Genomic DNA, 27,421 nt, shown 5'->3' with positions numbered 1-27,421 from the left:
TTGCTATGATTTGCTTTCAAAAAACAGGAAAAACATTAAATATTGTTCTTAATGGTGCCTGCTTAATACTTGGCCAACTGCCATTCTAAGACAGCATTCTAGCTGACCTCTGGCAAACTCTGGTTTCAAAGCACTGTGGGTAAGGCTCGCAAGGTCAGAGTAACATGCTGACCAGGGCCTCCCAGCAAACCAGCACAGGGTACATTCTCTGGCCCTGACCACAGAAGGTCCAGACTGAAGGGGAAAGAAGCTAATAGGTCCAAGCTTTTGCACAATGTGTGTCCAGACATGTGCCCTGTTGAAATCCCTGAGGGATTTCATTGATTCCGTTTTATCCGAATACATCTCATCTAGATGTAGGATTTAGTCATTCTTTAAAAGTGTACTCAATTTGAATCTCACACAAATTTAGGGACCACATAACCTAATAGGAGCCATCAAACCTTTAACATTGAAAGAAAATGGTCCAAAACACACACATAATTCATCTTTAAATTAGCCTGATTTTATACACATGGATATAAACCCACGGATCGTTACTCTCTCCAGAGCAGCAGCAGCTGTCACCCAAGCCAGCCGCCTCCCTGGGCCCCCGTACGCAGCTCTGCCTCCACTTCTAATTGGGAACAGAGATACTCCTTGGGTGACTTCCAGCACGATCCATCACACCAGAGACAGCTTCTGTGCAAACCGAAGCAAATCGGTTTCCAAATAAGAAAAAACCTCTTAGACAAACAAGGACTGAAGCACAGAAAGTCTTTAAAAAAAAGAAGAAGAAGAAAGAAAAGAAAATCACAAATAAAGGCAAAGAAATAAAGAAAACCACTAGTGAAGAGCAATGGCCGGCTCTCCCCAGGGCTGTGGACAGGGTGGACAGGGCAGCACCCTCTTGGATGGAGATCAAAGCCACCGGCTTTGGACAAAGGTGCCCCAAGCTTACCACCGAACACCCCAAAAGCAAAGCTTCCACGAGCTGTTGGAGCCACTGAGCTCATTAACAGGACGCAGGCAAGATGAGCCCGAAAGTACAACACGGGAGCGCAGTGAGTAATTCAATCCCAGGTCATTTAAAAATGCACACGCCTGGATGTCACAGGCTCACGGAGCCTCTGACTCTTCACGCGTTGTTGTGTTGTGTTGTGTTTTGTTTTGTTTTTGGCTCAGGATGGAGGACTGAAAACCTGCAAGTCATATATGGATTATAATAAAATATGCCACATAAAAAACAGATTAAGACAGTTCTTCTTTGGGGAAATATACAAAGAGAGGAGCTGTCTGTTAGCTGTCGAGTTTGCAAGAGATACCATCTTTCGGGAGGCTGTGCTCCGCCAACAGACAGACTGCCCCGAGGGAAATTGCAGTGAAACACCCGACAAGGCACATCCATCCGTCCATCCATCACGAGCTCTCTGCGAGGCAGGGGCCCGGAGGTAGAGTTATGGTGCAAAAGGGAGGGAGAAATCCCACAGACAAGGGCAGACAATCCTCCTGCTACATCATGAGCGCTCAGATTTTTATTTTAACCCGCCTCTAGTTTTTCTTTAAAAATACAAATGTGCAGTTTTCTCTCTGGGTGCTTATTATTTCGAGGAGTTAAACTCATCATATTTCCTTGGGTTTATTATACATCAAGGTACACCAAGGAGCAAGGAGCTTAAGAATCATTCCTTCATGTATCCCCATCAGGCTCACGGGGGGAGGGGAGGATATTGTTATCTCACCCCACAGGGGAAGAGATTGGGGGGAGCCAAAGACCTGATTTCCTGCGATGGTGACAGGCCCAGGAATCCATCTGCTCATTCCTCAGGGGTGCCATTTTCTTGGCTGCCGTTGACTCCCTGTTTTGTGATTCATAGAGCTCAAAATAGATAAGGTTCACATTGAGGACCCATCACCCAGACTGCACCCTTCAGGCCCTTGTTATCGCGTGTTCGAGAATCCCAGAATAGCCCGGCCAGCATGGCTCAGAGGTTGAACTTTGACCTATGAAGCAGGAGGTCACAGTTTGATTCCCTCCAGAGCACATACCTGGGTTGCAGGCTCAATCCCCAGTGTGGGGCGTGCAGGAGGCAGCCGATCAATGATTCTCTCTCATCAGTGATGTTTCTCTCTTTCTCTCCCTCTCCCTTCCTCTCTGAAATCAATAAAAAAAATTTATTTTTTAAGAATCCGAGAATATCCACACAACAGGAGGGTTGATCATTCCCCGACATGGCCTCTGGCTCTCACAACCTGCCGTACCTACCCACCCACTCGTAAGCCGACACAGAGGCCAGAACCACAGAGAAGCATCCCCCCACCCCTGAGACACAGAAAAACACCCACACTGTTAAAGGAAGCTCCCCACCGCGCTGGCCACCACACCAAGCCAGGGCAGCTGAGCAGCACGGGAGGAAAGGAAGGATGACGGGGATGGACTGAGTGGTGAAATAGCTGAAGAGAACGCAGATAACTGGAAAGCGCAAGAGGCCCCTCTGGGGTGAAATGTGAGCTCTAGTACCCGAAACACACACGTGGCCTTGATCTCATCCGTAGAACTGGCAGAACAAAGCCCACTTCCTGGTGTTGTTGTGGGGCAGGTAAGATCATGGAAACTATCGAGTGCTGGGCACAGGGGGCGTGCTCGGTCTACTAAAGTCTCCCTCTCCTTGCACTTCTCCACTAACTCCTCAACCGCTGACACTCTCAGAGCCTGAGAGACGGTGGGGCACACCTTTCCACCCCACCCGGGCATGGCCTGGAGGGAATGGAAGCAAAGAGGCTGAGTCTGCTGAGTCCATAGCCCGCAGAGGACAGAGGAGGCTGAGGAGGAGGCAGAGCTCGAAGGCGGAGGTGCCCGCCCCGCTTCAATTCCAGGATGGGCGTTGGCCTGCAGATTGGAAATCATGGCAGAACCACATGGAGGATGCCTTGCTCTATTCCTTCCCTTGACAAATAATGATTAAACATTTACTATGTACCAGACTCTTTTCTAGGTGCTAGGGACACAGCTGTGAACATGAGACAAAAACTCCTGCTTCATAGATGGTATATTCTAATGCGGGAGAAAAAATACCTAAAACAAACATTCCAGGCCAAGGAGCTATCAGTGCCGAGGCTCCTCTGCCTGGAGCACGGTGAGCCAGTGGAAGAGGAGCCCAGGTCAGAGTTAGGGGCGCCCTGAAGGGTGGTGAGGTCCCTGTGAGAAAGCTGGCTTCTGCTCAGAGTGCGATCGGAGGCCAATGGAGGTTTCAAGCAGAGAGTGACATGATAATGCTCACCTTTTACCAGGATCAATAGCTGAGGGGGATGAGGGCAGACGTGGGGAAACAGTAGTTACTGCAGTGCTGAGTGTGGAGCCGCACCAACGAGCCAAGCTTGGTGCTTAGGTGAGGTCGGCTCATGATAGAGATAAGCCCTGTCCTCATGCACTTACATCCTGGTTGGCAGCACATCCAGAGGCGGCACATATTGGGGCACAGTTCCCTGGCCCCTGAGCAGCGGGCATCCCCACAGAGTAAACAGAATGAAGGCCAGGTGTGGAGGCCAGGGGCCCAGTACTCAGAAGAAGATGGACCAGCTGAGGCCAAGGACAGAAGAAGACTCAGCCCTGGTCAGTTTGGCTCAGAAGACAGAGCATCGCCTGCGAACTAAAGGGTCCCAGGTTCGATTCCAGCCAAGGGCACTTGCCTGGGTTGCGGGCTCGATCCCCCTCAGTAGGGGGTGTGCAGGAGGCAGCCAATCAATGATTCTCTCTCATCATTGATGTTTCTATCTCTCTCTCTCCCTTCCTCTCTGAAATCAATAAAGTAAATATATATTTTTTAAAAAGAAGAAGAAAAGACTCAGCCAGGTGGGCATTGCCTAGCACACTACAGTGTTAATAAAAGCAGGGAAGTCTCACCCAGTTTATCTATGTGCCCCAGGCAATAGATGCCAAAGGGCTGAGCTCTGGGAAGCAAGGTGTGAGCTAGTGCAAGCCGTGGTTCTGTTCCAGGTGAGTCAATCCCATAGCCAGACGCCAGGCTGTGTTCCTTCCTCTCCTCAGAGTGGAACACAGCGGACTTGGAAAAGACTCCAACGCAGAACACGTTCCCATTCTGGGCCAGACAGCACACACCCTGCCAGCTCGGCAGGGATCTCCCTCAACCAGTGCACCCTCGGTGCTGGGCACAGGGACAGTATGGCAGAGGCCCCTCAGCCGCCCAGCAGTGCAGCACAGAGAGGGCATCCCAGGGCCTCCTCGCACGTGCTGCGCCCTCAGCTCCACCATCCACGTGACTCTCAGAACAACCCTGTGAAGTGAGCAGAGCAGCTGCCATGCTGCATTTTACAAATGAAGAATCAAGGCCAGAGAGGTTAGGTAACTGCCCAAAGCCACACAGCCAGTGGATGGAGGGGTCTGAACTTGAACCCAGACCTTGGGATCCCTGTTTGATGTATTTTCTCCCGCGGAGCACAGCTGTAGTTCCTACCAAAGAGAGGCAAGATGCAACGCTGGGACAGGCCCCACGGGAAGGGCTGGACACGGGATGGGAAGGCAAGGTCAGCTGCTGCAGGCTGCTCCTCTCTGGCTCCGTCTCCCTCATCTGTGAAACGCGATGATGAGAGCTAAGCCGTGATCTTCAAGCCTGAGATCAAACAATGGACACCTTTCTTCCCTTCATTCCTTTGACAAGTCTTTACTGTCCACCTACTATGTGCCAAGCCTATGTTCTGGGCACTTGGGATACAGATGAAAAAAATGGGTGCACCTCTGCCTTCAAAGCGCGTTCCTGCCAGTGCCAAGGCAGCGCAGGCTGTCCCCAGACCCAGCTCCTTCCCGAGATGCCAGGAAGGTTTTTAAAAAAGCCATGAACAGTCACAGCATGAAGCAGGGGCTGCGGGGGCCTCCCACCTGTCTCCAGCTCTCACACTCACGAGGCCAACAAGAGCTGAAGAAGCTGCAGGCCCCCGGGATGGATGGATGGCTGCAGGCTCTGACACTGCAGGAAAGAGATAAATGACTGGTCATTTCCCCCTGATGCACTTGAAGGCATCCATTCTCCAGCCGACCAAGCTCAGGCACCCTCCAGCCCCCCGCAGAGACAGATAAGCACTGACAGATGGAGGTGGGAGCTGGAACGTCCTTTCCCCTCGGAAGGACAGCCAGGCTCCTCTGCGAGCCAGGGAAGGTCACGTTGTCCACTGTCTCACACCTGGCTAGGGGCTCCACCGGCCTCTGCATTCGCCTCCCCCAGCTCGCCCACCCCAGCCTGCCTCATCCCTGTGAGGAGCACACAGGAGGGAGGAGGCCAGGGGGCAGAGGCAGCCGGCTGACAGGCTCATCAATCTCGGGCTACATGCTTGGCACATCGGCGCTCCCTAAGTTGTTCCCGGACTGGGAGGGTGCCGGAGGAGCCAGGGGGACTGTCTTGAGGAGAAGAGAAATCACGCCGAACATCCGAGAGCAAACTGTGGAACAGGCCTGGAGACCATTAAAATGTGGGCCATGTACAAAAGCAGTGGGGAACTAATTAAGATGCAGGATTTTCAAAAGCTGGGGAAGTTGGCCGCAGCCTGCTCCCATCTGCAGAGCTCTGGCAGCTCTGGGCTGTGGGGACAGCACCCTAGGCGAGCGAACAGGCCCTCCACCCCTGCCCAGCAGCCGGGACTCTGGCTGTGTCGGGATCACTCCCATGGGGGGCAGCCCTCGGAGGGTCCCTGTGACCTGTTGTTGGCCAGCTATGGCACCCTCTGCTTTTGAGCACCCAGGCTGCCGTCTCCTCATGGTCCCTGCCCTGCTGTTCATGGTCCCCCAACAACGTGTGGTGGGGCGATTCCCTTGGTCATTCATCCCCAGCCATTGAGTGGCTGCCAAAGAAAACCATGAGAAAGAACCAGAACTCCATTCCTGGCTGCCTTCCCTCCCATCACCCTTGGAATTTGGCAGGGGTGGCAGAGAGCCATGCTTGCTCCCCCAGAGCAGAGAGATTTACAGGCTGCAGGTACATTTCGGGAGCAGAATAAGCATCGGCTGTAAAAGCCCTATTGGTCTGAGAGCAACAGGACAGGGTGGATGTGTGTAGGGTCCGGGAGCAGCAGGGAGCCCGTTCCAACAGGCTTCCCCTCGGGTTCCTTCCTCGGCTCCCCGCTGTGTCCCCCAGGAAATTAACTTCCTAATTCCATGCCACAGTCTCCCAACCTCTGCAACAAAGATAAAACCTGCCCTAGACCATGGGGACCAAACAGGGCAGGGTTGGAAGAGGCTAAACTGATCTAACTGACGATCCGAGCATTTAATCCAGAGGGATAACAAGTAGAAGTTTGTTCCCAGCCTTTTCCGTTTCTTCATTCAAAAACTAAAGAAGGATGTGAGGGCGATCTGGCTGCGACATCTGTCACCCCATTGATCGCCAGGGTTGATTCGGCCCAACCCCCCCCACCCCCCCTCACCCCCCCACCCCCTCACCCCCCCACCCCCCTCACCCCCCCACCCCCTCACCCCCCCACCCCCTCACCCCCCCACCCCCCCACCCCCCGCCGAGGAGAGGACCCGTCTTCGGTCAAGGGTATACGAGTAGCTGCGCTCCCCTGCTAGAACCTCCAAACAAGCTCTCAAAAACTAAATAAAAAAAGAAAAGACAAGAGCAGAAGTAGGGGGAGTTGAAGGCCTCTTTCCTCATCAGCTGGCTTTTGCCCAACATCTGTCCCGCTTCGGGGCCTTCTGGTGGATACTCACTATCCACCTTTCTCTCCTGCCAGCTCGGCCCCCCTTCCCAAGGACAGAGCCCCATTCTTGGGGAAAAGGTCCAAGGGCGCTGCTCTCGGACACCAGGCCCCTGGCCCAAGCCTTCCTGTCGCAGGAATTGTGGTGGCTGCACCATGAGACACCTTGCGGCCAAGTGCAAGCTGCAGAGAACACTGAACTCCATTGTCAGTCAGTGGAGAGAAATAATGTCGCGTGTGTTGTCCTTCAGGCGCCCAGGCAAGTAGGAGGTTGCGAGATATTTATTCAAGGCTGATTGGAGGGGTGATGTTAGGCGTGAGAAACGCATAGGTTCAGGGACGTTGGGAATGCTTTCAAATTCCAAAGAGCTCTCCCCAGCTCTCAGCCCCATCCCACCCCCACACAGACACATTTTTATCTTCAGCAAATAGTAAAGGAACATAGGTGGGGTGGAATGTTCACAGTGAGGGAGATGGGATGAGGACAGCAGGACTGGGGTGAACTCCATCGCTGTCTAATTTAGCCCCAGAACAAATAATAGCAGCAATCGGCTCTCCACTCCCTACCCTGCAATGTCTCCTCAGCACCAACGATGTCTGTGCTTCGGGAGGCTGAGCCAGAAGCAGGTGGAGCTGCAGCCCTGTCCTCAGACCTTCTCCAAGGTCCCTCAAGATTCCTGAATATGCACCCCCTGTCCCTTGCCCTGACATGGCTCCTGGTCAGAGCTCTCAGCTCTGCAGACCTGGGTGAAGGACAACTTTGACCCACATGACATCCTGGCTTTTGTTGCTGAAAGCTGCCTGCCACTGGCTAGACTCAGGCAAGGAAACAAGGAAGACCAGAGGGACACGCTGGGTGTTGGCATGATAAATTTTTTAAAAATATATTTTATTGATTTTTTTAGAAAGGAAGGGAGAGGGATAGAGAGTAAGAAACATCGATGAGAGAGAAACATCGATCAGCTGCCTCCTGCACACCTCCTACTGGGGAGGTGCCCACAACCAAGGTACATGCCCTTGACCGGAATCGAACCTGGGACCTTTCAGTCCACAGGCCGACACTCTATCCACTGAGCCAAACCGGTTAGGGTGGCATGATAAATTTCTTGTGGCACCTCCTCGTTATCTGTGGAAGGGTCTGACTCAGAAGGAAACTCATGCCTTAAGACAATGTTGCTAGGGGGGAAACCAAGATGGCGACATAGGTTAACACCGGAGATTGCTGCCTTGAACAACCACTTCAGAGATATAACTAAAGGACAGAACGGACATCATCCAGAACCACAGGAAGGCTGGTTGAGTGGAAATTCTACAACTAGGAGGAAAGAGAATATCATACCCAGACTCAGAGGAGGCGCAGTGCTGAAGTGAAATACTCGGGTGCGGAGTGCGCGCACGGAGCGGGCTGGCGACGGAGGGCGTGGTTGTTGTTTTCAATCGGGAGGGAGTTTCAGACTCTGAGCTCCAGATCCGGGCGAGTCTCTGGGGACCCAGACTCAAACGGGAGAAGCGGGACTGTCTGGCTTCGGTCGGAACTCGAAGGCAGCTTTCTCTACGAGGTTTGCAGCGGTAGCTGGGACTCTGAGAGGCAGAGCCCCTAGGGATGGAACTGAGAGCAGCCATAACTGCTTGTTCCGCCCTCCTTGCAGATCCCCGGGGACCCGCCCCGCCCAAGCCCTGCGCAGAGCCATTTGCCAGAAAGCCTCAGGCAAGATTAGCACCGCCCTAGAGATTCAGCACAGAAGCTCTCCCACTGCAGACACAGTTGTCTCTCATAGCCAGTTAGCCTGGAGGTCAAATCACCCCCGGTATTGCCGACAATCAAGGCTTAACTACAACAAGACTGCGCACAAAGACCACTAGGGGGTGCACCAAGAAAAGATAAAAAAATGCGGAGACAAAGAAACAGGATGCAAATGTCAGAAATGGAAGATATAGAGCTCAAAACCACACTTTTAAGGTCTCTCAAGAACTGTCTATAAGCTGCCGATAAACTTAGTAAGGCCCTCGAAAAGACTGGTGAGACCACCGATAAATGTAGTGAGATCCTCAAGAAATCTAATGAGACCCTCGATGTTGTGATAAAGAACCAACTAGAAATTAAGCATACACTGACGGAAATAAAGAATATTATACAGACACCCAACAGCAGACCAGAGGAGCGCAAGAATCAAGTCAAAGATTTGAAAAACACCCAACTGGAAAAGCAAAATGAAAAAAGAATCCGAAAATACGAAGATAGTGTAAGGAGCCTCTGGGACAACTTCAAGCGTACCAACATCAGAATTATAGGGGTGCCAGAAGAAGAGAGAGAGCAAGATATTGAAAACCTATTTGAAGAAATAATGACAGAAAACTTCCCCCACCTGGTGAAAGAAATAGACTTACAGGTCCAGGAAGCGCAGAGAACCCCAAACAAAAGGAATCCAAAGAGGACCACACCAAGACACATCATAATTAAAATGCCAAGAGCAAAAGACAAAGAGAGAATCTTAAAAGCAGCAAGAGAAAGAAACCCAGTTACCTACAAGGGAATACCCATACGACTGTCAGCTGATTTCTCAACAGAAACTTTGCAGGCCAGGAGGGAGTGGCAAGAAATATTCAAAGTGATGAATACCAAGAACCTACAACCAAGATTACTTTATCCAGCAAAGCTATCATTCAGAACTGAAGGTCAGATAAAGAGCTTCACAGATAAGGAAAAGCTAAAGGAGTTCATCACCACCAAACCAGTAATATATGAAATGCTGAAAGGTATCCTTTAAGAAGAGGAAGAAGAAGAAAAAGGTAAAGATACAAATTATGAACAACAAACATGCATCTATCAACAAGTGAATCTAAGAATCAAGTGAACAAATAATCTGGTGATCATAATAGAATCAGGGACATAGATAGGGAATGGACTGACTATTCTTGGGGGGAAAGGGGCGTGGGAGATGCGGAAAGAGACTGGACAAAAATCGTGCACCTATGGATGAGGACAGTGGGTGGGGAGTGAGGGCAGAGGGTGGGGCGGGAACTGGGAGGAGGGGAGTTATGGGGGGAAAAAAGAGGAACAAATGTAATAATCTGAACAATAAAGATTTAATTAAAAAAAATAAAATAAAATAAAAATAGAAAAAAAATAAAAAGACAATGTTGCTCCAGGCCAGCGCCCCCTGTCTCTCACAAATCAGGAGAATGCCTCTCCCTCCCCGCAAGCAGATGAGGGTGCTGATGGTGGAGCCCAGGGGAGGCTCCAAGAGTCAGAGACATAACTAGATTCTAAGGGTTTGTCCAAGGGAACCCACACTAGGAGGCTGGAAGGGAAGAGAGAGAAGAGGAAAAGCATATAGGGGCTGGGGGTGGAGGAGGGCCAAGGGTGGGTTGGTTCATTCGTGGGTTTTCTTTCAACATAAATTCAGTCTTCCACTTTCCATAAATGTAAAGAGATTCAGCCTAGGCTGAACAAATCAGTTATTGATTTTCAGCAGGTTTGCCCATAATATTGCAATTTGCTTTTTATCTTTCCACTGGACAATAGATCTTGGACATCTTTCCATTCCATTCCGTTATAAGGCAAAACAGTATCCCATTTTATGAATGTACTGTAGTATTTAACTAGTGTCCTATCAATGGACCTTCTGGTAGTTTCCATTCTTTGTTGTTATCGTTACAAACAATGTCCCAAAGGGCAACCGTCTACCTTGTTACTATATATTTACTTATAGGATAAATTCCTAGCAAAAGAATTTCTAGGTCAAAGGGCATGTGCTTTTAAAATACTGACAGGCTCTATGCACTGATCTTCAGAAAGGTTACTCCCAATTCCACTAAAAAGAGAGCAGATCCCTGGCCTCTCCCTCCATCTGTCTCCTTCACCTGCTCCTCTAGCCCTGAAAACATCCGTCTCCATCCGTCCACCCAGCTGACTGTTCACACCAACTAGGAATTCGCAGCAAGTTCTCCAGGGACTCTGACCAACGATTCTACCCTGAGTCGCACCTAAAAGCACCAACCGAAAAGCCTAGTCCTTTTTGAACCCAAATCAAATAGAATACAAATAAGAGAGAACTGTTTTAAAACACTGTCCAAGTGCTTGGAAGGATATACCCCAAAAAGGGAAAAGATCCTCTCGGCTGGAAACTGCATTTCACAAATGATGAGGCGGAGACACTGACGGGGGCTGAGATCCAGCGTGCGTTGTACTATCCGACCAAAGGGGCATCGTTCTGTAAATGTCCATCCAAAGGGGACGCCTTCTTCCAAGGCCCCGCCTGGGCCCGCCGAGGCCCTGGAGGAAGGTCCTTTTCTGAAACTTTGGCTTGTGTGAAAAACCCAAAGCAGCCGTGTCGGGTGATGCGTTTCTGTGCTGCTTCGCTTCTCTGGATGGGCCTGAGGCTTTGCGGGCCAAGGCCGACTCCCAGACACTCCCCTGGCACCCTGATTCACAACCTGCAGTCGCCAACTGATGTCGGGGTACATGCCGAGGGCCAGGCCCGGCCTAGTAGTACAGACTCAGCACAGGACAGGGAAATGGCAAACATCTGGCCCAAGGCTTTGGGGGTCTGATTTTAGTAGTAGGTCTGATTACCCAAAGAGGGGCAACACGTCCATCCGCGAAGCAGCTGTGTCATTTGAAAAGCTGCTCATTCCAGCCTTGGGTTCTTGTTTCTGGTGGCCTGGGCACTGGCTGGCCTATAGGGTGAGCCTGCCTCAGGTGAGCCCAACTTAGCTGGGATCTTTTTCCACCTTGGGATGTGGCCATGCCTCTGAGGGTCACCCTCGTCCAGGTTGGCACTATCTTTCCAGAGAGGGTCCTCCCCCAGGACTCCAGGCATCTCAGGGGCTGGGCCTTTACTACCTGAGACCAGGGACAGCCCCCTCAGCTTCTGCCCAAGCATGAGGGAGAGGCCAAGGAAAACTTCCTAATGATCACAGATACGCACAATGTGCTGGTGGGCACTTGGCCACAGCAAACCCTAGGGTCATCCTTTCCCTCCCCGCACAGGTCATGGCAGGTCCAGGGATGGGGAAGTCCAAAGCCAGCTGTAACCCCAGCTGCTACATAGCCTGCCGCTGGGAGGCCAGCATGCCCAATGTAAACGTTCGTCAGTGGAAGGACCAGACACTCGTGAGTAGCTTCTTGCCTCAGTCCCACTAACAGTGAGACTTGGTTCTCAGATATGTGAAAAGCACAGTAAACTCTCCTTAGCTCTGTCTGCAACCTGAATTCCCCGGCCTGTAAAATGGGCTTATTTACCCTGTCCTGCCCTCTCTGCCTCCCAGGGTCAGGACCAATGAAGTGCCATAAATGAAAAGGCTTTGTAAAGGGCTTTGTAAACCAGTGTGCTTTCCAGACACTGTGATATAATGATGGTGAGTCCATCAGATTGCCCCATCCCCTGGGTGGCAGTGATTGGTGGGACGGACATAACCCCAGCCAGCTCAGCTGTGGAAGGAGACTGGCCTTTCTGCTGGGTGTGGCTGAGCACTGAGTCTGGGGCTGCTGCTGGCTACCTTGCCTGCCCCTTGAAGAGAAGAGTGTTTGGTGGAAGGAGACACAAGCCCTCACTATGAAGCTTGAGCGCCAGGATTCAGCTAAGCCTGAAACTAGTGAACCCTGAGATCTACTGTTACATGAGCCAATTTCCCTTTTTCGGTAGGATAGTTCGATTTGAAAGTCTGACATCAATGACTGGAGGAACTCCAACTATCTCTTGGGTGCATTTTAATAATAATAATTATATATTCTTCCTTAAAAAACTGAAAATGGAACTCCCATTTGACCCTGTGATCCCACTTCTAGGAATATATCCCAAGAAACCAGAAACACCAATCAGAAAGGATATATGCACCCCTATGTTCATAGCAGCACAATTCACCATAGCTAAGATCTGGAAACAGCCTAAGTGCCCATCAGTAGATGAATGGATTAGAAAACTGTGGTACATCTACACGATGGAATACTATGCTGCTGTAAAAAGGAAGGAACTCTTACCATTTGCAACGTCATGGATGGAACTGGAGAGCATTATGCTAAGTGAAATAAGCCAGTCAATAAAGGAAAAATACCACATGATCTCACTCATTCATGGACAATAGAGACCATTATAAACTTTTGAACAATAATAGATACAGAGGCAGAGCTGCCTCAAACAGATTGTCAAACTGCAGCGGGAAGGCCGGGGAGGGTTGGGGGGCAGGAGGTAGTGGGGTAAGAGATCAACTAAAGGACTTGTATGCATGCATATAAGCATAACCAATGGACATAAGACACTGGGGGATAGGGGAGGCTAGGGGACTGTCTAGGGCGGGGGGATAAAATGGATACATATGTAATACCCTTTGTAATACTTTAAGCAATAAAAAAAAAAATAATAATAATAATAATTATATATTCACACACACACACACACACACACACACACACACACACACACATATATATATTCGGGATTTTAGGGGGGAAAGCCTTGTTCAAGTTTCTTTTAGAATACTTATCAGCAGCATGAGAAAGCAGAAAAAGCACTAAACAGAGAAATCAAGCAACGGGAATTCTCTGCTGTTTCCCACAGGAATTGCTGTGTGACTTTGAGCAAAGTCTCCTAACCTGTCTGGACTTCAATAAAACAAGGAATTGGAGTTAATAATGTCTGAGGTATCTTACAGTGCTAAATATCTTTGGTTCTATAAAAGACAGTTACCATATATATATATCTCCATCCATCCTCGGGTGAGGATTAAAAAAATAAAATGGCCGTAACCGGTTTGGCTCAGTGGATAGAGCGTTGGCCTGCAGACTGAAGGGTCCCAGGTTCGATTCCGGTCAAGGGCATGTACCTTGGTTGCGGGCACATGCCCAGTAAGGGGTGTGCAGGAGGCAGCTGATCGATGTTTCTCTCTCATCGATGTTTCCAACTCTCTATCCCTCTCCCTTCCTCTCTGTAAAAATAAATCACTAAAATATATTTAAAATAAATAAAATAAAATGCAGCTTCTGACCCAGCAGGTCTGGGGTGAAGCCAAGTTCTTCATCTCTGCCAGGCTCCCAGGCGATGCCTGTGCTGGTCAAACCATATGCTGAGTGCAGGTCTAGAACCACACTGACCCAAACGGGCACCACTAGCCCTGTGGCCAACTTAGCACATGTATGTGGCTAGTGCACAATAAAAGGGACCGAAAGTGTAAAGTTCACACAGGCATTCAAAAACAATACCCAAAGAAAGGAAACTATCGCATTTATAATTTCTATATGATGACATGCTGAAATGATCGTGTTTATTATATTTTGGGTGAAATAGAATCTATCAGTAAAATCAGCTGCACCTGTTTCTTTTTCCTGTTTCTAATACGGCCACTAGAAAACGTAAAATGCCACCTGTGGCTGCATGATATGTCTACTGGATTGTGCCACTCCAAGACACTTGGCTCTCCTACAACCCGTCGGGGGGCTAGGGGGTGGAACCACCTCAGTCATTACCCTTGAGTGTATGCGAGGGCCTGTAAATTGTGCAAGGCCGTTTGAGCGGTTGGATGAAGTGCATTGAAGAACATAGTCCCCTCCCTCCCACCCTTAGCAAATAAAACTTGTACACAGGTAATGCCTAGGTTGAAGCAAACAGTGAAAGCAGGCCTAACCATGGAACTGCGAGTGAAAACATTCTGAACAACTTTAAGTCGAGATTTTGCAGAGAAAACACAACCTAAGAGGTCAGGGTGAAAAGGCAGGGGTGAGGCTGGGTCTGCATGGCTTTGGTGACAGGGGGACGAAACGTGTCCGTTCTGCATTTGCTCTACTTGACAGCACAGTTCTCACCACCCTGAGTCACATTCCAGCCCCAGCACCCCCCAAAACCAGAGGTTCCCTGAAAGCAAAGTCCCAGGGCAATCACTTGGCCTTGCTGCATGCAGACACAGGTCTGAAGATGGCCATCTAGTCAGAAGTATCAGAAAAGGTCAGTAAGCAGGCAAGAATACCAACCCATTCCTTCTGCAGGTCACAAAGCAATCAGCATCACCTAAAGGCTAATTATTCCAACTCTTCCAATTCCATGTCCAAGATGGTTCCATCTGAGTGAATGGCCCTTTCATGTAAGATGCTCCAAAAGGTCATCCACAGGAAGGGTGGGAAAGGGTACCCAACACACCCTCCTTCTTAGGAACACACGGTTTCTTTACTTGAAGCCACAGGAAGGTATTACCCGACCCTAAGAGCCACAGCTCCTCCTGCTCTGTGGGAACGTGATTCATCCTGGGCCGTTCCCACCTGCGCCTGCGCCCGCACCAGACACCAGAGGGGAGGGAAGCTCTGATGGACACATGGACAAGTTGATATGAGAGCAGGCACACCTTTCAACATCATGTGGGCACGTTCGCGCTCCTGAAAACTCCGCGTTACAGACAAAGGAGCAAAGTCACCTTGTCCTGGGCCAGCCCAGTGCTCCCCAGCTCTCCCATCACGGGCCCACCCGAGCTCCAGACAATACTGACCAGGTTTTATTTCCAGCAGCCGCAGCTTCGGATCCTCAGGAGGGTGCAATCTTCTCTTCTTTCGCCAGCAGCGTGCAGGGTATGTGTACAGCTGGCCCGGAGCAAGGCCTGTGGACAGAGACAGTGTAAAGATTAAAGGCTCCAGACTGGAGGGGGCCTAGGAAACCACGCTGTCTAACCCTCTCACTCACAGGGAAAGAAGCCCAGAGTGGTGAAGTGACTTGTCAAGGTCACACAGCTAAGAGATGGTGGAGCTGAGGTAGAACCTAGGTCATCTGACCCCAAAACCCTTGCTCTGTCTACTCCACCGCGCTGTCTCTGTGAGCCCAGGCCAAAAAGAGCCATCACTTTTACCAAAACCAGTTCTATTTTTCCAGGCCTGGGGAGAAGGTCAGAAGGACCTGTGGACCTATGGACCACAAGAGGGACCTTTCCAGATTCATAGTCACCAGTGTTTCCAAAGCAACGGATCTCAGCTACTGCCCATCGACTAGCCCTCTGCGCAAGTCAAGCAAGTTCCCTTCAAGGTGGAGCAGCAGAAGTCAGTCTGCCTATCAATCGTCAGCCCAGATTAGAAAACATTGCAAGGAAACAGGATCAAGGAGCCAGACCTCCTACCTACTGGCTTCCTCCACCCAGTTAGCTGCTGGCAGCTCGCTGAAGCCAAAGGGAGCCCTGTGCAGCCTCCATAAGAATATAGGCCTGCTCTGGTGACCACGATGCCTGCAAAACCAGCAAACCTGTATTTCCCCACCTACCTGCCTGGGCCCGATAGAACAAAATGGGTAGGGGTCCTATGGCTAGGCTTATGCACCCATTGTCTCCCAACAAGATTCTCCACTTTAATTGGCCTTTGGCACCAAAGTTCCACACCAGCATCACCTGTCATGCCAAGTAACCCATGAGGAGCCTTCTTGCTCATTAGGCAGCACTCTTATGTCTCCTGTGACACAGAGTGTGGCAGCCAGAAGCCTTGCAGGACCAAGGACTCCCCACACTAGACCATGGTCTCTTCCCAGAGAAAAGAGCAAGGGGTAGAGGCTGAGGGGTGAGGGAGAAGGGCTTGAGGCTGGTTAGGTGATCTGCAGACTAAAAAGACTACCTGATGCACCCCAAAATAAACCAGCCAACTAACCCACCCCTGCTAGAGTGAAAAGACTGGCAAGCAAAGGGACTTGGTCTTGCTCCTCTCAGAATCCCCAGAACCAGAACTGAACCTGACACACTGAACAATCAAACTAAGTATTTGCTGAATGAATTAATGAACAAATGTGTTCCGGCTTCACTTTATTGGGGTCACAATTCAGTCCTCTGTAGATAAATATGGCGCATGACAACTGTTAGATGCAGGCAACTTCACATGAGAGGGTCCCTTCCTAAATCTAGAGCCATGGGGTCAGACACCAGGACTATATCCCCATGTGTCTGCCATTTGGGGGCCTTCAAAAGTTAAGCGGGCCTGGCTGATGGCTCAGTTGGTTGAGCGTCGTCCTGTGCACCGAAAGGTTGCCAGTTCAATTCCCAGTCAGGGCACACACCTGGGTTGAGAGTTCAGTCCCCAGTCGGGCACATACGGAAACAATGGATGTTCCTCGCTCACATCTATGTTTCTCTCTCACATCTAAGTGTCTCTCTCTCTCTCTCTCTATCTCTCAGAATGTCCTCAGGTGAGGATTTGGAGGGGGAAAAATGTTAAGACGGACACTGGCTTCACTTTTTGCCCTTTGCAGGAAAAAAAATAAAAGTCAATAGAAATGTCTGCTATATACCCATTTATTCATTTTTCATTTTTACTAGTCATCGCTACCCGTTTTTTGGTTTGGGTTCAAATCAGAGGCACCTATTCCAGCACTAAAGGAACCAAATTTTTCAAATTCTCTTTATGAGCTAAGTTTTACTTTTAATCACAAAGCTGCTCCCATGGGTCTCAAGGTTATGAACAAGTTGGAGGTCCCTAACCATCCCCCTTTTGCTTCTTAGAAACCATTAAGGTGATGGAGCCTGGTGTTATGAGCTAAGGGCTTGTCATGTACAAGAGTCATCCTAATACTTAATACTTGATTTTGTTGATAACTTCACAGCCTCTGCACAGTAGGAGTATCCTGAAGTTCTGAGCTCCCTGCACTCTGGGAACCAGACTTGTGCTGATGTATAGATGACCAAATTAATCAGATAAAGTAAGATTGCTCTACTTCCCCTGGAGGTCCATTTTGGACCCCTCTTTAAGGAAGGGCATCACTGGGGAATAATTCGATGTTTCTGGGGTGGTTTAGTCCCAGACCATATCATCTCTGACCCTGTAATTCCTGAATGGGCATACTAATTCTTGGTCCCTTACAAGAGTTTTGGCCACCTCTTGGGCTGGTGTATCCAGTGAAGGCCAAGCACATGGGCTGACCTGCTACTCCCTGTTCCAGAACTAGTCCCACCAATGCCCACTCCTCTTCGGTCAGAAGCTCTTAATCCAAACTAAAACCAAAGTCACCTGAAGAACCTCTTAATAACACCAATAGCCAAAATTCATGCCAGACCTACCCAATCCAAATGTAGGGAGGTGGGGAGATTGGGCAATTTACTTTTTTAAGAACCTTCTAGATGGTTCCAGTGTCTGAGCGAGAGCCTCTGGATGTCTAAGCATCATCTAGTCACCGCCTGGATGTTCTCTCCGATGTACTAAGACTGGCTGAATGACCTCTGTTGGGTCCCAACATCCCGTGTTTCCCCCAAGGTACTGTCATTCATTGCCTGCTTACTGGACTGTCTCCCCTACTAGTTTTATACGATTTAGGATGGCAGGAACTATGTCCATTAGGAGTATCCCCAGTGCTTTGCACAGTGCCTGGCAGGTACTTCAAGAAATACTTACCAAATAAATTCAACCAGAAATGAACCAGACTCAGAAATACAGAAAGTGAATGACCACTGCCCCTGCTGTTCCTGACTCTAGGAGACTCATCTACCCACAACCAAACTCTCCAAAAGGGACCCCAGGAGGTGGGTTCAGAATTGAACCCCGACCCACCCCAGCATGGTAGTCTCTGTACCTTAGACTCTTTCTCTCCCACAGGCTGTTTCATGGTATTTCCAACCTGACCAAAAATATATGAGCGAGAAGGAACTGGTCCAGACCAATTCTTTCAAAAGGTCTAAGTAACGAAAGGTCAAAATTGTCAACATTTTTCCAGAGCCTATGCCCTCCTTGAGAATGTGGTCACTGCACACTTTTTGGTCAGCAGCAACAGGCAGCCCCAGACCACTCAGCTTGTAGCTGCAGGCCCACTCGCCTGGGAGAGTCTATTTCAGTAAGTAGTTTGAATGTCCAGAAGAGGGGACACTTTTTATTTAATTCTCTCACTTTCCCTGATGGGTTGGAGAAGCTCCGCAGGGCAGAGAAGAGCACATGAGTCCGGGCACCGCCATTCCCCGTCACCTTGAGAAATGTCACACTTCTCTGAGACTGCCTGCTCACCTGCAAGGTAAGGCTGTTAATAGCACCTACCTTATAAGGACTGTCATGGGGATTAGCTTATATTCAAGAAGCAGCTCTTTATCACCATGAAGCCTTGTACAAATGTCAGTCATTATTATGAGTTAGCTGACTTAAACGAGTCTGGACTCCACGCCCACGTGACATGAGAAGGCCTCGCACCCGCGTGTCCAGGCTGCTCTTTGCTTCTGTAGCCATGAGAATGGAAACAGGCCTCCCGTGAGGTCTTTTCTGACTCCACCTCATCTCAACAGGCCTATAGCCCCAACAATTCTCTGGGGGCCTGTCCCCCTTCCTCACCCTCCGCCTCAGGCTGACAGGCACCAGGGTGCCTTTATAGGGTCAATGCATTCAGCTCCGGCGTTCCACTTAGAAAGGGATGAACAGAGCCCCGTGAGAGTTATGTTGTTTATCTCATTAGAACAGGAGGCACATAACTCAAAGCCCATGTGTGTGGTAGGTGGAGGAAGGAGGAGGGGAAGGCAAAAGGAGGGTGGAGTCACTGCTGCAGCCTGGGAAATTAAGCTGAAGGAGTCAGCCTGAGGCTGGGGGGATGGGATATGGAGGAGAGAAAAGGGAGACTAGAGGGCAGATCAGTCCTCCCTGGGAACCAAGGCCCTCCATTCCCATATCCCACTAAGCAAACTGCTTTCCTGTTAGTACTTTGAGGTGCAATGACAGTTAACAACACTCATTCGTGTGCAAGCATCTCACACATACACACACACAGGAACTCACACACTTGCTGGAGGGGTTGGGGAGTACTGGCTCCATAGAAAAATTTAGCAGGATGGACGATGCCTCTATGATCAACAGAGTCAGACAAATTGCTTGCTACCAGGATTGCCCAAGTTCAGCAGGTGGATACTTAGTGTCAGGAGCATCTCTGAAAGCATGAACTATTAAGAACTCGGAAGATGACGTGGGATAGAAATGGGAAGAAAGGATGATATGGGACACGAACAGAATTTTAAGATGAACTGTAATCATTTCCTTTACTCCCACCCAAAGCAGAGCGGTGACAGTTCAAGCCCACCCAGAAAAGGGCTCTCCCTGCAGCACGTCCCAGGCAGTGGTTCTCAACCTTCCTAATGCAGCGACCCTTTAATATAGATCCTCATGCTGTGGTGAGCCCCTTGGAATGTACAGATCCAAGAAGCTCAACCAAACTAAGCACAAGAAACAAGAAGAAAACTATAACAAGGCATATCATTTTGTCACCCTATGAACCAGGAGGTCCCAGGTTCAATTCCCAGTCAGGGCATATTCCAAACCCAGAGTCCAACCCTCACCATAAAATTATTTTCGTTGCTTCTTCATAACTGTAATGTTGCTACTGTTATGAATCGTAATGTAAATATCTGATATGCAGGATGTATTTTCATTGTTCGCGACCCACAGGTTGAGAACCACTGTCCCAGAGGTAAACCCACAGCGGCTAGTGAACCCTCCTTGCCATGGAAAACTCATTACTTCACAGAACAGACTTACCACCGTGGGCCAATTCTTATTATGATAGAGTTTTGCCCTGCTAGTCTTTTGAAGCTAAACCTGCGTTCCTGTAATTTATGCCAATTTGTTCACCTTCTGTCCCAAAAGTGGACAGGTGTCATCTGCATCCCATCCAGCCCATCCGCCCACTAGGGTCTGAAGGAGAGCTAACTGAGAGTCCAAGGAACTAGAGGGAAACAGGAGCTGGAGGAAAGAGGCAGTGACTACACCTGCCCATGAGCCAGGAGTTCTTCACCAAGACGGGCATCACAGCTGCATCCGTAGTTATTGTGAACCACAAGATCAGAGAGTCATTAGCTGTAGTTTGAAAAACTCCCACATAAGGAACTTTGCACTAGATCAAATCGTACTCATATTTATATTCCCAGGGCCCAGCATATAATAGCTGCTCTATTAATGTTAGTGATTGAAATGTCAACTTGGGCCAACTCCACAGAGCTGGAGGGGTGAGTAACACGCCCCCGGTAGAGCTCGAGGAGTGGGGAAGATGTATTTCACAAGCTCTTACACCCGTGTCCTCCCCTGGTGCTCTGCCCTCTTCTCTTGGCTTATTTAAGAGCTGCCCTGACTTCATGGGCTACCTCTTCAGCGAAGCACTCCGGAACCGTCTCAGGCCATCGGTGCCTCTTCTCCTCCCTGAAAGTTAGAGTCCTGGGCTCTTGGCACCACACCTCAGCACCCAGCATGGCTGCCTATTTGGCTCACCAACAATCCCCTTCCTGCTTCCTCTCCCATTCTTCTCTATGACTCCTCTCTCGCTAAGATTCTGTTCCAGACTCCTATGTGCCAATACTGCCCTGGCAGGGTAGACCTCAAACCCAAAATGCTGCCTACCTTTCCTCTGGCCCAGGGTTCCCAGGCCCCTCACAGGTCCCGCCACACTCAAAAGCTGGCACAGTAACAACAGCTAACATTTACTGAGCTCTTCCTCTGTCATAGGCTAGCACCCCACACGCACTGTTATCTCATCGTGACAACAACCCTATGGGACATTTAGAGATTGAGGAGAGTAAGGCTAACAGTGATTAAATAACTGGCTCGGGGTCATACGCTCATAAGGGTGGTCTAGTCCACAGCCCATACTCAAAACTTCTCCATTACCTTATCTAACTCCCCACTGAGCCACCCCATTGCTGGCTCACACCCAGCAAGCTTGAAACCCAGAGTCCTACCCTCACCATAAGCAGCTCCCCCTACCAGAGTGATCAGGAAAAGAACACCCAGCCTACCCGCCCATCAAACCACTTCTTGTGGAATTCATTTCTCCTTTCCTACCCCATCACCAGCTAAAACTGCTCAAGGAGAAATGCGTCCTGGTGATGTAGAAGCACTGTGGTAAGGCATACAAAATGTGTGGAGAATCAAATAAACCACAAGGGCATACTTTCTAAATTCATTGGGAGAATTATTTTAAGAATAGTAGGATTATGCCCAGCCGGTGTGGCTCAGTGGTGAGTGTTGACCTATGAACCAGGAGGTCACAGGTCAATTCCCAGTCAGGGTATATGCCCAGGTTGTGGGCTCAATCCCCAGTGTGGGGCATGCAGGAGGCAGCCTATCAATGATTCTCTCTCATCATTGATGTCTCTAACTCTCTCTATCCCTCTCCCTTCTTCTCTGAAATCAATAAAAATATACATAAAAAAAGAGAACACAGCAAAAATATAGTGTCAAGAAAAAGAGAACATTACCTATAGAGGAAAAAAACAAGGTAAAAGAATAAGATAGACTTTTTCTGAATATACTATGCTTTATAGATTTGTTTTAGAACCATGTAACTATTTTATATGGTTATAAAATAGTACTATCCTATATAATAAAAGCCTAATATGCTAAGTGTCTGGTCGGCCATTCAACCAATCAAAGTGTAATATACTAATGATATGCTAAGTCTGCTCAACTGCTCATTATGATGTGCACTGACCACCAGGGGGCAGACAGTCGACCGGTCGACCAGTCGCTATGACATGCACTGACCACCAGGAGGCAGACGCTCAGACTGGTAGGTTAGCTTGCTGCTAGGGTCCAGCAAATCGTGACTGAGCGAGACTGGCCGGACACACCCTGGAGCCCTCCTGCAATCCCTCTCCAGCCGGCCAACCTCCCGTGTCCTTCCCCAGCCCTGATCATGCACCTGTGGGGTCCCTCGGCCTGGCCTGTGTCCTCTCGTAATCCAGGCTGAAGGGCCGCCCCCCTCCCCGAGTGCACAAATTTCATGCACCAGTCCTCTAGTATTAAAATAAAAAAGGAAACATCTACTTCTAGCTAAGATGGAGTATCAAGGGCTAGATTTACCCTCCACCTGAAATAGAAGGGGGAAAAAGGAAACAAAAGTTTTTAAGATACTGGACATTAGGCAATGAAGGACAATGATCCCGAGACACTGGAAACAAACAAGATGGACCCCATTACTGCCCAGATTACAACACAAGGGGGAGGAACACAGGTGGAGCCCAGCAGTTGCACAGAGAGAGCCGTTGAGATCCACAGCGTCCCCTTTGTGTATTCAGCTCAGTACTGATCAGTGCATGGTTGTGAAGAAACTACTCAATTCTGAGGAAAGAACCACCTGGTAAGAATTGAAGTAACAGTGCTTGGTGTGTACAGGGGCAGGATATAGTCTGTTCCTACCAGCCAGTTGCAAAAACCTCATGCTTCACAGATTACTGGGCAGAGTACGGAGAAGGGTCTTGCCTCACTAATGGAGAATAATTAGCCCTAAACTAAGCACTGCTCTAGCTCTACCTAAGAAATCTTAAAAGCAAGACAAAAAAGTATCAAACATTTTCCAAGTAACTTAACTGTCCCAAAACAAAGTTCCAAGACACTTACAGGAGTACAATACAATACACCCAGCAAGGTAAAATTCACAATGTCTGGCATCCAATCCAAAATTACAGGCATGTAAAGAAGGTGGAACATATGATCTATAATGAGGAAAAAAATCAACTGAAATGTACACAAAACTGAAATTGATGTTAGAACTAGCAGCAATAACTTTAAAAGTTATTATTTTTTCCATGTGTTCAAAAGTTTAGAAAAAACAGGATTGCTTAAAACACTTAAACTTAACTTCTAGAAATGAAAATACAATGTTTGAGATATAAAACATACTGGAAGGGGTTAATGTCAGTTTAGACACTGCCAAATAAAAGATCAGTACACCTGAAAACACAGCAATAGAAACTATCCAAAGTAAAACCCATAGGAAAAGAGAGTATTTAAAAAGAAGAACAGCATAGTGAGCTGTGGGACAAATTAAAACAGTCTAATATATGTATGGTTTCCAAAGGGGGAGGAATAAAAATATGTGTATAAGTAAAGGCTGGAAATTTTCAAAATTTGATAAAAACTATAAACGTTCAGATCCAAGCTCAACCAAACTAAGCACAAGAAACATGAAGAAAACTATAGCAAGGCAATCATAATGAAAACTGTCCAAGAACACTAATAAAGAGAAAATATTAAAAGCAGAAAAAGGATCCATATATTATAGAGAGAAGAACAAAAATTTGGATTTCTCATCAGAAACAATGCAAGCAAGAAAACAGTGGTTCACTCACCATCCCTACAGTACTGAAAAGCATCTGTCAACCTAGATTCTATACCCAGCAAAAAATCTTTCAAAAACCTAAGACAAACTAAAGATATTTTCAGACATACAAAAGTTCAAAGAATTATCAGCAGACCAACACTACAAAAAATGTAAAAGGAAGTTTTTTACACAGAAAGAAAGTGATACCAGATCTAAATATGGATCGACACAAAGAAATGATGAGCCTCAGAAATGGTTAGTACTACATGAGCAGTTATATAAGATGTTTTTCTTATTATTTAGAACTTTTTAAAAGATTATTGACTAAACAGAAATGAAGACAATTGTAATATGAGGTTTAATGCCATGTGTAAAAATAAAATATATGACAACAATTACACAAAGGTCAACAAGGGAAAAATAAAAATACACTTACGAGTACTTGTTTCCTACTGCTGCTGCAATAAACTGCCACAAACTGAGAGGCTTAAAACAATACCAATTTGTTATCCCAGAAGCCAGAAATCCAAATTCAGTCTCACTGAACTACAGGCATCAGCAGGACTGCATTCCTTCTGTGGTGTCTGGGAGAAAATCTATTTCCTTCCCTAGTCTGGGCTCCAGAAACCACCTACATTCTTGGTTTGTGGCCCCTTCCCCTGTTACATCACTTCAGCTTCTGCTTCTATTGTCACATCCTCTGCTCGGACGCTGACCCTCCTGCCCGCTCTTATAAAGACACTTACGATTACATCTGAATAATGTATAATAATCTCCCCGTCTCAAAGTCCTTTTTGCCATGCAAGTGAACATATCCCTACATTCCCAGGATTAAGATGTAGACATTCTGAGGGGGTGGGGGCAGCCAAGGAGAGGTCAATGGGGGGAAAAGAGACTTATGTAATATTTTAAACAATAAAGAACTTAAATTTAAAAAAAAAAAAGATGTAGACATCTTTGGGGTAGGAGAGCATTATTCTGTTTACCACCGTAAGATTACTAGTATAGAGTATTTATTAGTAAAATGTCACTTGAAGGTAAACTGTAATTAAAGATACATACTATAATCAGTAAGCAGTCACTAAAACAGCAAAACAGTTATAGTTAATAAGCCAGAGGAAATGAGATAGAAATCATACAAATTATATTATTCCCCACAAAAGAAGAAAATGAGGGAAAAGGGAACAAACAGATTGATAAACGGGAAATGGCAAAATGATGGGTTTAAATCTAACTATAACAAAAATCACATTAAGTGTAAATGGACTAAAGACCAATTTAAAAAGCATATTAATTCCAGGCCAGTGTTGCTCAGTGGTTGAGCATCAACCTATGAACTGGGAGCTCATGGGTCAACTCCTGGTCAGGGAACATGCCTGGGTTGGGACTCAATTCCCAGTAGGGGGCATGCAGAAGGCAGCCAATCAATAATCCTCTCTCATAGTTGATGTTTCTATCTCTCTCCCTCTCTCCCTTCCTCTCTGAAATCAATAAAAATATTTTTTTTTAATTTTAAAAGCATATTATCACACTACATTTAAAAAGCAAGACAGAAAAAAATAAAGAAATAAATAAATAAAAATAAAAAGCAAGACATGCTCTAGCCAGTCTAGTTCAGTGGATAGAACATCGGCCTGCAGACTGAAGGGTCCCATGTTCAATTTCGGTCCTGGGCATGTACCTCGGTTGCAGGCTCAATCCCTGGCCCTAGTCGGGGCACATGCAGGAGGCAACCAATCAAAGTGTCTTTTATATTGATGTTTCTCTCTCTGGGTCTTTCCCCCTCCCTTCCACGCTCTCTAAAAATCAATGGAGCTCTAGCTGGTTTGGCTCAGTGGATAGAGCATTGGCCTGTGGACCAAAGGGTCCCAGGTTCAATTCCGGTCAAGGGCACATGCCCAGGTCGCAGGCTCAACCACCAGTAAGGGGTGTGTAGGAGGCAGCCGATCAATGAATCTCTCTCTCCCTCTCCCTACCTCTCTGAAATCAATAAAAATGTAAAAAATAAATACATAAGTAAATAAATTAGTTAATTAATAATAAAAATAAATAAAAATCAATGGGAAAATGTCCTTGGGTGAGGATTAACAACAACAAAACAAAAACAAGACGCAACTATATAGTGCCTATAAAAAATAAAAATCTTGTGGCATAAAGACCCAAATATATTAAAAGTAAAAAGAATGGAAAAAGATACACCGTGTTAAAACTAATTTTGAGCCAAAACCGGTTTGGCTCAGTGGATAGAGCGTCGGCCTGCGGACTGAAAGGTCCCAGGTTCGATTCCGGTCAAGGGCATGTACCTGGGTTGCAGGCACATCCCCAGTGGGAGATGTGCAGGAGGCAGCTGATCGATGTTTCTCTCTCATCGATGTTTCTAACTCTCTATCTCTCTCCCTTCCTCTCTGTAAAAATCAATAAAATATATTAAAAAAAAAACTAATTTTGAAAAGAAGCTAGAATGGCTATATACATATCAGAGAAAGTAGATTTTAGAATAAAGAATATCAGTGGAAATAACGGTCATTAAATAATGATAAGGGGATCAATTTATCAAGAGGACATATCCTAAATACTAGTATTTATGGAGCTAAACAAAGGTTCAAAATCTATGAAGCAAAAACTAATAGAATTGTAAGGAGAAATAGACAAACTCACAATTATAGTCAAATTTTCAATACTCTCGCCGAAACCGGTTTGGCTCAGTGGATAGAGCGTCGGCCTACGGACTGAAAGGTCCCAGGTTCGATTCCGGTCAAGGGCATGTACCTGGGTTGCGGGCACATCCCCAGTAGGAGATGTGCTGGAGGCAGCTGATCGATGTTTCTAACTCTCTATCTCTCTCCCTTCCTCTCTGTAAAAAATCAATAAAATATATTTTTAAAAAAATTTTTTTCAATACTCTCTCTTGATAAGCCATAGAACAAATGGGGGGGAAAATCAGTAAGGATGTAGAAGACTTGAGCAACACTATCAACCAACTTGACTTAATTGATATTTACAGAATTTTCCAACAACAGGAAAATTCACATTCTTTTCCAGACCAAAGAGGATATTTACCCAAGAGAGACCACATTCTGGACCCTATGGAATTAAATTAGAATAACAGGCATATCTTTGACAATCCCCCAAATGTTTGAAAACTAAATAACACACTTCTAAATAATCCATGGGTAAAAGAAGAAATCAAAAGGGAATTTACAAAATGTGTGAATTAGAGGAAAATAAAAACACAATATCAAATGTTATGAAATAAAGCTAAAGTAGTATTTCTATTTAGAAATTATATTTTTAAGTGCCTATAGGAGAAAAAAGATTTCAAAGCAATGACCTCAGTTTCTACCTTAAGAAATAAGAATGAGAAGAGCAAGTTAAATACAAGTAAGTAGGGGGGAAAAGGTGAAAATAAAGATCAGAGAAGAAACTGTAACATACTAAGAAAAAAATTGAAAAGTATCCATTATACCAAAAGCAAGACAGGCTTTATTTCTTTTAAAATATCAATAAAATTGCACCCTATCCAGTTTGGGTCAGTGGATAGAGCCGAAGAGTCCCAGGTTCAATTCCGGTCAAGGGCATGTACCCAGGTTGTAGGCTCAATCCCCAGCCCTCGTTGGGGTTTGTGCGGGATGCAATCAATCAATGTATCTCTCTCATATTAATGTTCTTCTCTCTCAGTCTCTTCCCTTCCCTTCCACTCTCTCTAAAAATCAATGGAAAAATAT

At 47.2% G+C, this 27,421-nt stretch overlaps 1 protein-coding gene across 3 annotated transcripts in view; it reads right to left on the bottom strand.

Annotated features, from left to right (window-relative positions):
- Positions 1-27,421, bottom strand: part of DPF3 (double PHD fingers 3) — a 274,154-nt gene that overhangs the window by 119,772 nt on the left and 126,961 nt on the right. For all 3 annotated transcript variants that reach the window (XR_009452415.1, XR_009452412.1, XM_059691834.1), the window contains exon 3: positions 15,163-15,270. Coding sequence is in view for 1 of the 3 variants with exons in the window: in XM_059691834.1 (XP_059547817.1) it covers positions 15,163-15,270 (108 nt within the window). In the remaining 2 variants the exon portion in view is untranslated. The remainder of the gene's footprint in view (positions 1-15,162; positions 15,271-27,421) is intronic.

Source organism: Myotis daubentonii, chromosome 1, assembly GCF_963259705.1.
Source record: "Myotis daubentonii chromosome 1, mMyoDau2.1, whole genome shotgun sequence".
In the NCBI taxonomy this organism is placed as follows: domain Eukaryota; kingdom Metazoa; phylum Chordata; class Mammalia; order Chiroptera; family Vespertilionidae; genus Myotis; species Myotis daubentonii.
Note: the sequence above shows the minus strand (reverse complement) of the source record. Positions and strands in the feature narration are given on the sequence as shown.